This window comes from Pecten maximus, chromosome 1 (assembly GCF_902652985.1).
Source record: "Pecten maximus chromosome 1, xPecMax1.1, whole genome shotgun sequence".
Classification (NCBI taxonomy): Eukaryota; Metazoa; Mollusca; class Bivalvia; order Pectinida; family Pectinidae; genus Pecten; species Pecten maximus.
The window spans coordinates 5,010,400-5,025,953 of NC_047015.1; the positions used below are offsets into that span (position 1 = coordinate 5,010,400).

At 36.7% G+C, this 15,554-nt stretch overlaps 1 protein-coding gene across 2 annotated transcripts in view; it reads left to right on the plus strand.

Annotated features, from left to right (window-relative positions):
* The window catches only part of LOC117322974 (visual pigment-like receptor peropsin), a 32,310-nt gene that overhangs the window by 15,065 nt on the left and 1,691 nt on the right, over positions 1-15,554 (plus strand). Inside the window, exons 1-4 of one of the 2 annotated variants that reach the window (XM_033877955.1) lie at positions 1,104-1,205; positions 1,816-1,975; positions 11,724-11,851; positions 12,128-12,224. In XM_033877955.1, the coding sequence (XP_033733846.1) occupies positions 1,860-1,975; positions 11,724-11,851; positions 12,128-12,224 (341 nt within the window). In that variant the 5' untranslated portion in view covers positions 1,104-1,205; positions 1,816-1,859. Of the gene's footprint in view, positions 1-1,103; positions 1,206-1,815; positions 1,976-11,723; positions 11,852-12,127; positions 12,225-15,554 lie in introns of those variants that run through there. The other variant, XM_033877948.1, reaches the window with a different exon arrangement.

Sequence of the window (15,554 nt, forward strand, 5' to 3'; positions counted from 1 at the left end):
TCCATCTACGTTGTAACACACCAGGAGTGTCCAATTACTAACTAACTGGAGGAATTGCGGAAACTTGTGACAAGTTTTAGATTCCGGGCGGAAGATCTGTCTATATGACGTCACGATCTTTGATACATTCTTCTTTAATGATGACACGTCCTTCTTAATAACGCAGAACACGAAATGTCATAATGCATCAATTATAGGGTAAAACATAGTGATCATTTAGTAAAACATCATGACATTAAGCATTAATTAAGTGAAGCCTACATATCTACCCTTTATTTGTAACAGAGGGTTTGAAGTGAAGCCTACATGTCGACCCTTTATTTGTAACAGAGGGTTTGAAGTGAAGTCTACATGTCGACCCTTTATTTTGTAACAGAGGTTTAGAAGTGAAGTCTACATGTCGACCCTTTATTTTGTAACAGGGGTTTAGAAGTGAAGTCTACATGTCGACCCTTTATTTTGTAACAGGGGTTTAGAAGTGAAGTCTACATGTCGACCCTTTATTTGTAAGCGAGGTTTAGATCAAAAGCCTACATGTCTACCCTTTATTTGTAACAGAGGTTTAGAAGTGAAGCCTACATGGCCACCCTTTATTTTGTAACAGAGGGTTTGAAGTGAAGTCTAAATATCTACCCTTTATTTGTAAGCGAGGTTTAGAAGTGAAGCCTACATATCTACCCTGTAATTTGTAACAGAGGTTTAGAAGTGAAGCCTACATGTCGACCCTTTATTTTGTAACAGAGGGTTTGAAGTGAAGCCTACATGTCGACCCTTTATTTGTAACAGAGGGTTTGAAGTGAAGCCTACATATCTACCCTTTATTTGTAACAAAGGTTTAGATCAAAAGCCTTCTTGTTTACCCTTTATTTGTAACAGAGAAGCCCTTATGTCGAATTCCTAAACAAGAGTTTTAGTGTAAGTATATCTGTGTGTTTATCTATGGTTTCCAGAACACGCATTTATGGCATGGTTTTATTTTTATCATGTGTCGTTGCCACGTTTGATATTATGCCGGAAAAAATCTTTTATAAGACTTCTTACTGGACTGTGTAATGACGTAGAAATGCCGGTAGAGCAGCCGATGTTTGACAATTCGATTAGTATTAACTCTACTGAAAACTGGTTTCCTACAGTGTCATGTATCTGGACTGTATTACCTAGTTTTGTGAGTGGTGGTCAGATCTGATGGACGTACTTCAAACGCTGTAAGTTACAGAATTTCACAACAAAACGAGAACATATAGGCTTTAGCAACGTATATAGACATCTAAGGCATAATACACATGCAGACGTTTTACTTTGTATTGATTTTGTTTGATTTGTTGTTCTGCATATATATATCTACAATAATTATATTGCGGACATGACACACAACAGAGCAAGCTCGCTTATCGTAATAGCATCTTTGTTCTGTTCGCTGAGACACGCGCTGTCGACGTCAGATGTGTAAAATAACTCTCCTCGATTCTGTGTTGATCGGCATAGTTAACGTTCAACAGAGAATACCAACAAGCGCAGAAACCGTAATCCTAAGAAGAATTCGATTAAACGAGTACAAAATACGCATAAAGAACATACAGACCCTTGTCTACAAGGTGTGTAGACCAGGGTCTCGGAGGGGAAGCGTCTTTCATCGATAACACTCGCCATACAAACCCGGGGGAAGGCGCGTCTTCAAAATGAGACATATAAGGTGGCAATAATAGAATCATAAGTCATTCGTTTTCCGCTGGAAGTATTTTTCATGTTTTTCTTCTTCTTTTTTTTTTTCAAATCCAACTTTAATGTTGCAATAAATGATTTTTTTATTGACAGGGTCGGCCGGAGTGCTCGCTAATGCCTTCACCATACTGACATTTATGAGAGAGTCACCAATCAGCTCACCTCGTCATATCCTGCAGCTTAACATGGCTATCGCCAACCTTCTCGTCTGTGCACCGTTCCCTTTCTCGGGCCTATCCAGCTTCCGGGGAAAGTAAGTCATTGCTTGTCACTTAACCCTGTAATAGGTCCTTTATCCCACGACAGTTCTGTTTCGTTGTTAGGCCCTTTATCCCGCGACAGTTCTGTTTCGTTGTTAGGCCCTTTATCCCACGACAGTTCTGTTTCGTTGTTAGGCCCTTTATCCCACGACAGTTCTGTTTCGTGGCACCCCTTGGTGGCGCTCATCATTATTAACACATTGGTCATTTGAACATTGTTCACAATCCACACTTTTATCAGAACCTCACGTTTCACGCCTTGGCTCCGTTTTCTATTTTAGCCGAACCGATAACGAGGACATGAGCTCAATTTGATTTGGTCTCCAAGTTGCTGGACGAAGCGAAAACATACCAGGTTTATTTAAGAAATAATTAACAATGATTCGATATCCGAGTTGTATATCCTGCAACAATACACGAGTCAAAGTTGATTATTTCTATTCTACCATGTACTGTTTAGTTCTGAGATCGACCTCTTTCTAATAGAAAAACAGCAAAGAAACCCCGGGAAAACCTTGTAATCTATTTCTTGAGTATTGCATTATTTGTTGATGAAATATACAGGCAATACAGTACTACGATCAAGAGCATCTATCATATGGCATTGATTTTGAAAATTAAAAAAAAAAAAAGGATAAAAAAAGAAAGAAAGAAAAAGGTGCCTCCGTAGGATTCGAACTGGCGTCGTGATGAATGTTTATTGAAAGACTAACCCATTAGCCCACTTGGCTATAGTAACCTTTTATGAAACGGGTGAATATTAGATATATAAAATTATAACAGGCGTGACTCACGACCGTGTATTATTGGCACGAGCGTGGGTTATTGGAAAATAATACATGGTTTTAAACCAATCAAAACTAGCGTTACATAGCAAACATGGTAGAATTAATTGTATTTATCGGAACTGTACCAGATGACTGGAAAAAAGCACAAATCAGCGCTATTTTTAAGAAAGGTGACAAGTGTGAGCCTTGAAATTATAGACCGGTCAGTTTAACGTCCATCGTGTGTAAAATATTAGAAAAAAATCTAAGAAGTCACATTACTAAATACATTATGGCAAACTCTCTATTATCTAAGAAACAGTACGGATTTGTATCTGGGCGATCTACTAGTTACAACTTCTCTAAGTATTAGATGAATGGACCAAGCTGCTAGATAATGGAGTTGTTATTGACTGTATTTATATGGACTTCCAAAAGGCCTTTGATACCGTTCCACATAAAAGGCTTCTTAGTAAAATGTCATCTCATGGAATAAGTGGCGAAATCACAAATTGGACGGCCAGTTTCATTTCCGACAGGAAGCAACGGGTATCGCTGAACGGAGAAAACTCAAAATGGACAAACGTAACATCTGGAGTGCCCCAAGGATCAGTACTAGGACCAACATTGTTTGTGTATATATAAACGATCTCCCTGATATAGTACAGTCGGATGCATACCTTTTCGCAGATGATACCAAAGTTTTCAAAAGTATACGTGGTAAAGCTGATGTTGATATCATACAGGAAGATATGAACTAACTTTCAAATTGGAGCAATGAATGGCTCTTAAAATTTCATCCCTTTAAGTGCAAATCTATGCACATAGGCCGACCATGTGGAGAGAGATCATACCACATAGAGGACCAACCTTTACAAGAAGTGGAAAAGGACATAGGAGTAATGGTAGACAGATTTCTGGCATTTGAAGATCAAATTAGTAGCCAAGTAAAGAAAGCAAACTCTATGTTTGCAGTCATAAGGCGATCTTTTCAATTTCTAAACGAACATAATTTTTCACTGTTATACAAAACGCTAGTACGAGTTCATCTTGAATATGCAAATACTGTATGGCATCCCTTCAAACTTAAACATATCAATATGATTGAGGCAGTGCAAAGGAGGGCTACGAAACAGATACCTGGATTTCGCGAGTTATCATATCCGGATCGACTAAAGAAGCTCAAATTGCCAACTCTTAGTTACAGAAGACAAAGAGGCGACATGATTGAAGTATACAAGATAACACACAGTATTTACGATGATTGTGCAACGGATTTTGTCAAGATGTGGAAAGACCACTCACAAAGACAGGGAATAAGAGGTCACACGTTGAAATTGTTTCCACAACATTCTAGAATAGATGTTCGCAAGAACTTCTTCGACTTGCGCATTGTAAACATATGGAAACAATCTTCCTGAAAATGTAGTTTTAGCGCCAAATGTAAATACATTTAAAAATAGTCTGGATAAGCACTGGGAGAACCAGGAACTCCTATACAATTATAGATCTGAGATACATTAATAATACAAGTAATGTCATAATTATCTATATTTCAAATATTTAGATTTCATGTTTTTGAGACCGATGAAGAGGATCTTGTTTGATCCTGTATCGGAAAATAAACTTAACTTAACTTAACTTAACTTAACTTAACTTAAATTCATTGGTTTGGTCTAGTACAACGTCAAGTTTCAAGTTTTTTATTTACCAAATGTCATATAACATATAGGTATATATCAATACATAATACAAGAATCATAATAATAGAATGTCCCAAGATGGCGGAGGATAATTCCTTATACATGTACAAAATTAATATTAATACTCATTACCATTAATATCATTAAAATAATGAAGTACAATATAGCACTATAGACGATACCGCATAGGTTCATAAATTCATTAGATTGTTTCTTTGATCTGTTGCATGCACCAAATATTTACCCAAATTACGTAATGTTTTAATATTTTTATATGAAAATAATTCTATTAGCTTGAATACACTAGGATGTTTGTAATAGTACTTCTTTAAAAAATTAATTCTTAATTCTACATACGCAGGACATAATAAAATAAAATGCATTTCGTCTTCAATATCATTGTTGTTACACACAGTGCAAATTCGCTCACCTCTCGGAACTGCATTATAGCGTCCGGACTCAATATGAAGAGAGTGTGCCTGCATACGATATTTACTTAAAATCTGTTTAGTTTTAGAATTAAGAGATTTCGTCAGGTAATATTGAAGTTCAAAGTCATTCGCAAGATATTTATAAATTTGACACTTAGAAGAATTATTAAAGGAACTATGTAAATCTTGTATAAATATGTCATGCAAGCGTTGCGTATACATTTATAAAAAGTGTTTTTCATTGTTAACATTTTGAGCAATCCAAACGTAATTAAAGCCATGTCTACATAAATCATCTTTTATCTCATAGACCCAGTTTAATTTACAATTAGGCTTTTTAATATTGAGCTCTAGCAGTGCCACATAGCATGACTTCAATATACAATTATTTGTCTTTAACAACTTTAACCAATACTTCATGATCATTATTTTTCGTTGTACATTGACTGTTTTCTTCACGTTTAGTAATCCTTTAAGGAATAAAAGATGTACAGCTTCAATCTTAGGTGCTGGGTGATGTCCCCATACTTCACAACAATAATTAAGTATACATGACACATATGTATCGAATAGTGATAATTTAGTTTCGGCATTAAGCATATAATTTTTAATTCTACTTTTGAGAAGATAATAAGCTTTCCTTCCCTGCGATGCTAATGTATTGTGTCGTTGTATCATGTAGTCGGTATTCAGATTTAGATCAAGTTGACGCCCACGCGGGTTTGTTACCGTTGTTGTTGTTGTCGTCGTCGTCGTCGTCGACCATGTTATCGTCGATATGCTGTTGTTGTTGAAATGTGCTTATATTTCACTTTGAGCATTTGGCGGAAAGTAAGCTTACCGAGTTTATGTGTGCAATCATCACGTGACCGCCATCATCTTTACACACAGCAAAGGAATCTCATTGAAAAGAATATCAAAGTCGACCGGATAGCAGGATGAAATATAATGAGACGCCCTGTTGCTAAGTAACCTATTAATATTCTATAAATAAATGGGCTGCATATTTTCTGGAGTGAAACTAATGACTTCCTCAACCACAGAGAAAAGTGGGATATTATTGGTGACCGTCCGTTTCTACAGGAGTAAACAGTGGGGCGTCTATAACGAGTTACAGCGCCACGAAACTACCCGGGGAAGCTCACTGATTGTCTGAAATCACACTTTAACACCAATGACAACACCAAAGAAAACAAGAAACTCCATGTACAAGAGATTCAACATTGAAATACTGACTCTACTTAATCCAGATCCTCGAAGTCACGAGCCTACTGACCTTGACCTGTGAATTAGTCATATCGTGGCGTGTGTTCCAATGCGTCAAGAAAACTTCCCTCAAAAAGCATTTTTCTTAGAACGACAATTTCGCACATGGAGAAAATCAGAGACATATTCCGTCTCGTCGTGAACAAACCAACATGTTTTCGGCCAGATAGAATTCTTCCATCTAAGATCACATTTTTTTCCGACGAGGGGAGTATGGTTGGACCATAACTTAGTCTATCTTAACAACTATCGTGAAGATTAAAATATTTTTATGTCTTTCTGTATAGAAAGGGAAACCCAAACTACGGAAATAAGTTACCAGAGACAAATCGAATCGTTTCTGAATATTCTAGAGCACATCTGTACCATTGACTGGAAAAAAAACGTCCTACTTATGGAGATACGCTACGTATACACGAGAGGCTCGCCAGGACATTTTATAGCAAGTCTGGATCACAGGTGCTTGCACAGAAAATGTGATTTTCATTATTTTTTATGACAGTGGTATGTGCACTCTGTAAAGTCCCTATTACACAGTACACATACCACTAATATAATTTTTTTTTTAATTCTCATTTTCTATCCAAGCGCCTGTGGTCTGGGTTGGCTGAGAGGCTCGCCGAGACAGTTTATAGGAAGTCTGGATTGGTCAAACATTTATCCGCCACAAGAGATGATGGATGTGGATCAAATACATCTGTTGTGAAATCGGCATAGACACAGGACTTAAACACGAACCTGTAAAAAACTGAAAACTAAGTATTATATGGACATAATCCGGCTGGAACATCAAGACAGCTCTTCCTTCTTGTAATTAATTAGTCATCAGATTGGATGATTATCCTAATTGGCGTGGAGATTTATAATGATAAATCTAATTGGTGTGGAGATTCGTAATTAATAACTTAATTGATGTGGAGATTTGTAATGATTATCTTAATTGGTGTAGGGATGTGTAATGAGTATCTTAATTGGTTTAGTTTAGTTTAGTTTATTTCCGAATGTAGCACAACATATAGGAATTACATAATACATAAACGTACATTACAATTCATTTGAACAAGATGGCGGAGAACACAACCGATATAATTATAATTCATACCATTACACACATGTATATAACACACTCTCTAAAGCAAGCAAAATAACGAAACTTGACAAATACTATCTAACGCAAAATTCAGTTATTAAGTAGAGATATTCTTTTGGACGAAGCATGCATTAGATATTTACTGAAATTTCTTAAAGTTTTAACATTTTTACTTGCATATAATTCAGTTAACTTGAATACAGAAGGGCGGCGATAAAAATACGGCTTTATGTACACTTCTCAACTCTGAATAAACTGGACATCATAATATAAAATGAGTTTCATCTTCAACTTCCCTTCTATTACATAATTCACACAGTCTTTGGGCTCTGGGAATACCTTGGTATCTACCAGTTTCAACACTTAAATCGTGTGCTTGTATCCTATACTTATTAAGTACATTTCTGAATTTAAAAGACTTCGTGAGATACAACTGCAATTCAAAACGATCTACAATATGCTGATACAAAATACATTTAGAAGAATTTTCGAAATTGTTTCTCAACTCTTGAATAAAAATATCATGCACCCGTTGTGTATATAACAGCAAAAAATGTTTTTCATTAGGAACACACTTGGACAACCAGACGTCATAGAATCCGAAACTACTAAGCTCATGCTTTACATGATACATGAGATTCATTTTACATCTTGGCTTTGTTACGTTAAGCTCTACAAGTTCATTATAACATGATTTTAAAACACAATTATCCGTATTCAGAAGTTTAATCCAATATTTTAGAACAGAAATCTTGCGACTTATTTGTAAAGGGAAACGCCCAAGCTCAGAGTAGACCATGGAAGAATTGGCGGTCTTTTTTATACCAAGTACATTTTTTAAGAACAGTAAGTGTACTTTCTCTAACTGTGGTGCCGGACAACATCCCCAAACTTCACATCCATAGTTCAGTAAACATGAGATATATGTATCAAATAATGACGATTTGGTTTCACAATTTAACATGAATCTTTTCATTTTCCTGTTTAACAAGAAGTAAGCTTTTCTGCCTTGCATAGCAAAGTTATTCAAAGCAACAGTAAATTTACCATTATAATTAAAAATCAGACCAAGTTAACAAAATTAATCTACCGACTCAATTGGCATACCATTGTATGTCCAACGTTCAATAGGATACATTCTTTTACTTTTCCTGAACACAACAATTTTAGTTTTATCCAGGTTTACCTCTAAATCCCATCGTGAAGAATACGAATGCAAAAAGTCTAGCATGTTTTGAAGGTCTTGTATGTTTTCTGAAAACAGGACAGTATCGTCAGCGTACATTAAAATGAACAGGTTAATCAACTGCAACTGATAACTTTGACAATTAGAATTAATTAATTCAGATTCCATATCATTAATGAATAAAGAAAACAAAATCGGGGACAACGATTCCCCTTGTAATAATCCGACATGCAAGTAAAAAAATGCCGATAACTTACCATTTAGCTTAACACAAGATTTAACGTTATCGTATATCGATCTAATGATATCTAACAAACGACCTCTGACCCCTGCTTTCCATAATTTGAGCCACAACATTTTATGAGATATACTATCAAATGCCTTCCTGTAATCCACAAACACGCAATACAGTCTTTTATTATTTTGTAAAGTCTTGGTAATTAAGGTATTCAAAACAAAAATTGCGTCTCTGGTCCCACATTTAGGCCGAAACCCAAACTGTGCGTCAGAAATGACATTTTCACTTTCACTCCACACCAATAAACGCTTATTCAGAAGAGAAGTAAAAGCTTAGCTAAATGACTAATAATTGTGATACCTCTATAGTTACTGACGTTATTTTTATCTCCTTTTTTATGTACAGGTACAATAATACCCTGCGTCCAAACTTTGGGAAAATATCCTACATTAAGGATAGTATTAAAACGTTTTAGTAAAACTGGTGCGAATAGATCGCTGTATTCGGTAAAATACTCGTTGAGCAACAAATCAATACCAGCAGTCTTACCTTTAGGGAGACTATTGATAACAGTTAATAATTCCTTGAGATTAAATACAACATCGAGCTCAGGATAGACACACTCATTGTTATCAATATATACATCATCACTCTCTGACTCAGACGGATTATCAGATAAATTCATGAAATGTTCAAAAAAATCGTCAAGTGACAGATCACCAGTACTACCAGACTTGCGTTTCGAAAAATGTTGATAGAAAGCCTTAGGATCATTAGGTGTCAAGGCGACCATCATGTCCCCCTCCATTTGGAGGTACTTACGTTTCATTTTAGCCTCATAGCATTTATAGCTCTTTTTTGAACGGGCCAAAATGGCTCTTTGCTCATTAGACTTACATCTATTAAAATGATACAAGGCACTTTTATATTTGTTATATAATCGCTTACATTCAGGGTCGAACCAAGGTTTATCTGGCTCTTTGGATTTTCTAAGATGAGACTCATGACAAGAGCAATTGCAGTTCATAACAGTTCTTCTCTGAATGCAAAAACGGTCAAATATAGAATGAATATTTTCTGTAAAGGTGTCCAGACAAAGATCAATACTCTCAGGCGTATTCACAAGCTCACTGAATGAGTTAATGAGCATGCATCTATTGTCATCGACAAATTTCGCTGATTTGTCCATGTCAACACCAGGCCAAGATACAAACTTTATCGAAGAGGTTTTACTATCGTAACAACACAAGCAACCCTTGGTTTTTACTTTCAATGTTAGCGATAATGGCGCGTGGTCAGAGTATTAATTAAACGGACCAACCTCAAAACTATCGACCAGATCCATAGATTCACTGTTAAAGAGTGTGTAGTCGATCACACTTGTCCCCAGAGCATTGTAAAAAGTTATCTTATCATCCATATCGCCTTTAGTACGACCATTCAGAATACGAAGGCTCGTAGTTTTGCCTAATTGCAGAAGGCGACGACCAAATGTATTAACTTGAGAGTCCTCAGACTTACGACAATCTGATTAAAATCAGCTGTTACATGGCTACGTTTACTATGCACTACGCCTGATTAAATTAATTGGTATAGGGATCTGTAATGATTATATTAATTGGTGTAGGGATCTGTAATGATTATCTTAATTGGTGTAGGGATTTGTAATGATTAAATTAATTGGTATAGGGATCTGTAATGATTATCTTAATTGGTGTGGAGATTCGTAATTAATATCTTAATTGATGTGGAGATTTGTAATGATTATCTTAATTGGTATAGGGATCTGTAATGATTATCTTAATTGGTGTAGGGATGTGTAATGATTAGCTTAATTGGTATAGGGATTTGTAATACCTAGTGAAGTCTTCTATATACATTGTATCGTCTAGTCTAGTCTTCAAAAAGTATAATTTACTGAAAACTAACTCCAGGAAATCATTATCTCCCTAATGGAACCCCTCTTGTGACTTCGATCAGAACAAATCTTCTGCATTAACTGTTTCAACATTGGGAGACCATGTTTTGCCTTTTATCCAGTTAGTAAGGACGTTTATTTACGTATGCTTGTGACTTTGATAAAAGGTGATGGAAATGTCTTCCGGAAGTCAAAATACATGTATCGATGTTTACCGTCGTTGTCGATAGATGTTGCCTAATGCTCCAACAATTTGAGAAGATTAATGGTGAAAGATTTGCCAGCACGGAATCCGTGCGGATTGTATAAAATAGGTTGATATATTGTGTGCAGTTCTTACATGTCACGAAACATTTAATGACATAATTCCACCTTCATTTGAGGTCACATTACTGAAGCAGTTGATCTAATAGACTTAACCTGCAAATAGAAACACCAGGGGGAAAAAAAGTACGGGAACCTGAACATAAACCCCGTTATCTAAAAACAGAAAATAAACAGCCAAGTGTAGGGACCTGAACATAAACCCGTCTTTATCTAAAAACAGTAAGAACGTTATGCAACCTGTTGAAAAAAAGACAACAGAATTTAAAAGAAAATCGATTTCATATTAAAATCGTCGATATTCCTTCACGGCTATTTTCAGAACAATGTGTATGTTCCCTAACTGTAACTACCTTTCTACAAAATATATAAAAAAAAAAAAAAAAAAAAAAAAGGTAATTAAGGTAGTCGCAAGAGAAAAGATGGATGATTAAGGAAAGAGTGGCGGTGATCACCTGTGCTGGACGATGTCCTGTACTAACGGTAACAAGGGGGAAATGCTTGGGTATTAAACCTAGAGGGCATGCTATGATCAACAATTACAACATAATTGAAATGTTCTTACAAGACATCCATTGCTTGATACATGTATTACTGACCCTAGAGAGTAAAGGAAGGCGTCCATTACAGTAACACTATGTGATACCAGAACAATCTCATTTACCACCAATATTTCACCATTAGACCAGGGAGACGCTAGTTTTGTGGTTCCTGGCTTGTTATACGTCTAGTTTCCTGTCATTTATATAGCAACACTGGATTGTCAATGACTACTCACTTCAATATATGTCCATGTGATTTATGGTTTATATTTGTAGATGGCTTTTTGGAGACCTGGGCTGTCAGCTGTATGGCACGGAATCCTTTCTCGGCGGAATGGCGGCCACGACATTCATCCCGGTCGTTTGTATTGAACACTACCTGGTCAGCTGTAGAAAGGACTTCTGTAAGTCCTTCATTCTCGGCTGAATTCCTCAGTGCAAATTCAGATACTTGTAAGCAATATTTGTACCAAATGTTTAAATTTTCTATTCTATCATATATGTCCAGGATGACTTATTGCAGTTCGTGGTTCCACTACCTCAGGTAGCAGTACCTTGGTTCGGAAAGGCGTGCGTCTCGTTTCCTCAAGACACATCTTTTTCACTGGTTACCGTTCCTTTATGGTATATACTCACTTTCACGACAAAAAACATTTGAACACGCGATGTTGTTTTTACAGATGATACCATCTCCAGCGGCACTTGGTGGACGGTTGCTATGTTGTGCTGGATGTACGCCTCACTCTGGGCCATTCTGCCCCTATTTGGATGGAACAGGTGAATCTTGATTTAGCGGACAATGTTATCTCACAGGACAGCGGGAAAACATTTCTTTATATTCCTAAACACAATCATAATTAAAAGTGCAGATGTGGTGTTGGTATATACCAACACCACGTGTTCGCTCGTATATATATACCAACACCACTTGTAGTAATGATTGCTCGGTATATACCAACATCGTACGTAGTAATGATTGCTCACATATACCAACACTGTACGTAGTAATGGTTGCTCACATATACCAACACCACTTGTAGTAATGATTGCTCGGTATATACCAACATCGTACGTAGTAATGATTGCCCACATATACCAACACTGTACGTAGTAATGATTGCCCACATATACCAACACTGTACGTAGTAATGATTGCTCACATATACCAACACTGTACGTAGTAATGATTGCCCACATATACCAACACTGTACGTAGTAATGATTGCCCACATATACCAACACTGTACGTAGTAATGATTGCTCACATATACCAACACTGTACGTAGTAATGATTGCCCACATATACCAACACTGTACGTAGTAATGATTGCCCACATATACCAACACTGTACGTAGTAATGATTGCTCACATATACCAACACTGTACGTAGTAATGATTGCCCACATATACCAACACTGTACGTAGTAATGATTGCCCACATATACCAACACTGTACGTGGTAACGATTGCTCACATATACCAACACTGTACGTAGTAATGATTGCTCACATATACCAACACTGTACGTAGTAATGATTGCTCGGTATATACCAACACCGTACGTAGTAATGATTGCTCACATATACCAACACTGTACGTAGTAATGATTGCTCACATATACCAACACTGTACGTAGTAATGATTGCTCACATATACCAACACTGTACGTAGTAATGATTGCTCAGTATATACCAACACTGTACTTAGTAATGATTGCTCACATATACCAACACTGTACGTAGTAATGATTGCTCACATATACCAACACTGTACGTAGTAATGATTGCTCACATATACCAACACTGTACGTAGTAATGATTGCTCGGTATATACCAACACTGTACTTAGTAATGATTGCTCACATATACCAACACTGTACGTAGTAATGATTGCTCACATATACCAACACTGTACGTAGTAATGATTGCTCACATATACCAACACTGTACGTAGTAATGATTGCTCGGTATATACCAACACTGTACGTAGTAATGATTGCTCACATATACCAACACCGTACGTAGTAATGATATCTCACATATACCAACAATATACCAACACTGTACGTAGTAATGATTGCTCACATATACCAACACTGTACGTAGTAATGATTGCTCACATATACCAACACTGTACGTAGTAATGATTGCTCAGTATATACCAACACTGTACTTAGTAATGATTGCTCACATATACCAACACTGTACGTAGTAATGATTGCTCACATATACCAACACTGTACGTAGTAATGATTGCTCGGTATATACCAACACTGTACGTAATAATGATTGCTCACATATACCAACACTGTACGTAGTAATGATATCTCACATATACCAACACTGTACGTAGTAATGATTGCTCACATATACCAACACTGTACGTAGTAATGATTGCTCACATATACCAACACCGTACGTAGTAATGATTGCTGACATATACCAACACTGTACGTAGTAATGATTGCTCGGTATATACCAACACTGTACGTAGTAATGATTGCCCACATATACCAACACTGTACGTAGTAATGATTGCTCGGTAAATACCAACACTGTACGTAGTAATGATTGCTCACATATACCAACACTGTACGTAGTAATGATTGCTCACATATACCTACACTGTACGTAGTAACGATTGCTCACATATACCAACACTGTACGTAGTAATGATTGCTCGGTATATACCAACACTGTACGTAGTAATGATTGCCCACATATACCAACACTGTACGTAGTAATGATTGCCCACATATACCAACACTGTACGTAGTAATGATTGCTCACATATACCAACACTGTACGTAGTAATGATTGCTCACATATACCAACACTGTACGTAGTAATGATTGCTCGGTATATACCAACACTGTACGTAGTAATGATTGCCCACATATACCAACACTGTACGTAGTAATGATTGCCCACATATACCAACACTGTACGTAGTAATGATTGCTCACATATACCAACATCGTACGTAGTAATGATTGCCCACAAATACCAACACTGTACGTAGTAATGATTGCCCACATATACCAACACTGTACGTAGTAATGATTGCTCGGTATGTACCAACACTGTACGTAGTAATGATTGCCCACATATACCAACACTGTACGTGGTAATGATTGCTCGGTATATACCAACACTATACGTAGTAATGATTGCCCACATATACCAACACTGTACGTAGTAATGATTGCTAACATATACCAACACTGTACGTAGTAATGATTGCTCACATATACCAACACTGTACGTAGTAATGATTGCTCACATATACCAACACTGTACGTAGTAATGATTGCTCACATATACCAACACTGTACGTAGTAATGATTGCTCACATATACCAACACTGTACGTAGTAATGATTGCTCACATATACCAATACTGTACGTAGTAATGATTGCTCACATATACCAACATTGTACGTAGTAATGATTGCTCACATATACCAACACTGTACGTAGTAATGATTGCTCACATATACCAACACTGTACGTAGTAATGATTGCTCGGTATGTACCAACATTGTACGTAGTAATGATTGCTCACATATACCAACATCGTACGTAGTAATGATTGCCCACATATACCAACACTGTACGTAGTAATGATTGCTCACATATACCAACACTGTACGTGGTAACGATTGCTCACATATACCAACACTGTACGTAGTAATGATTGCTCACATATACCAACACTGTACGTAGTAATGATTGCTCACATATACCAACACTGTACGTGGTAACGATTGCTCACATATACCAACACTGTACGTAGTAATGATTGCTCACATATACCTACACTGTACGTAGTAATGATTGCTCACATATACCAACACTGTACGTAGTAATGATTGCTCGGTATATACCAACACTGTACGTAGTAATGATTGCTCGGTATGTACCAACATTGTACGTAGTAATGATTGCCCACATATACCAACACTGTACGTAGTAATGATTGCTCACATATACCAACACTGTACGTGGTAACGATTGCTCACATATACCAACACTGTACGTAGTAATGATTGCTCACATATACCAACACTGTACGTAGTAATGATTGCTCACATATACCAACACTGTA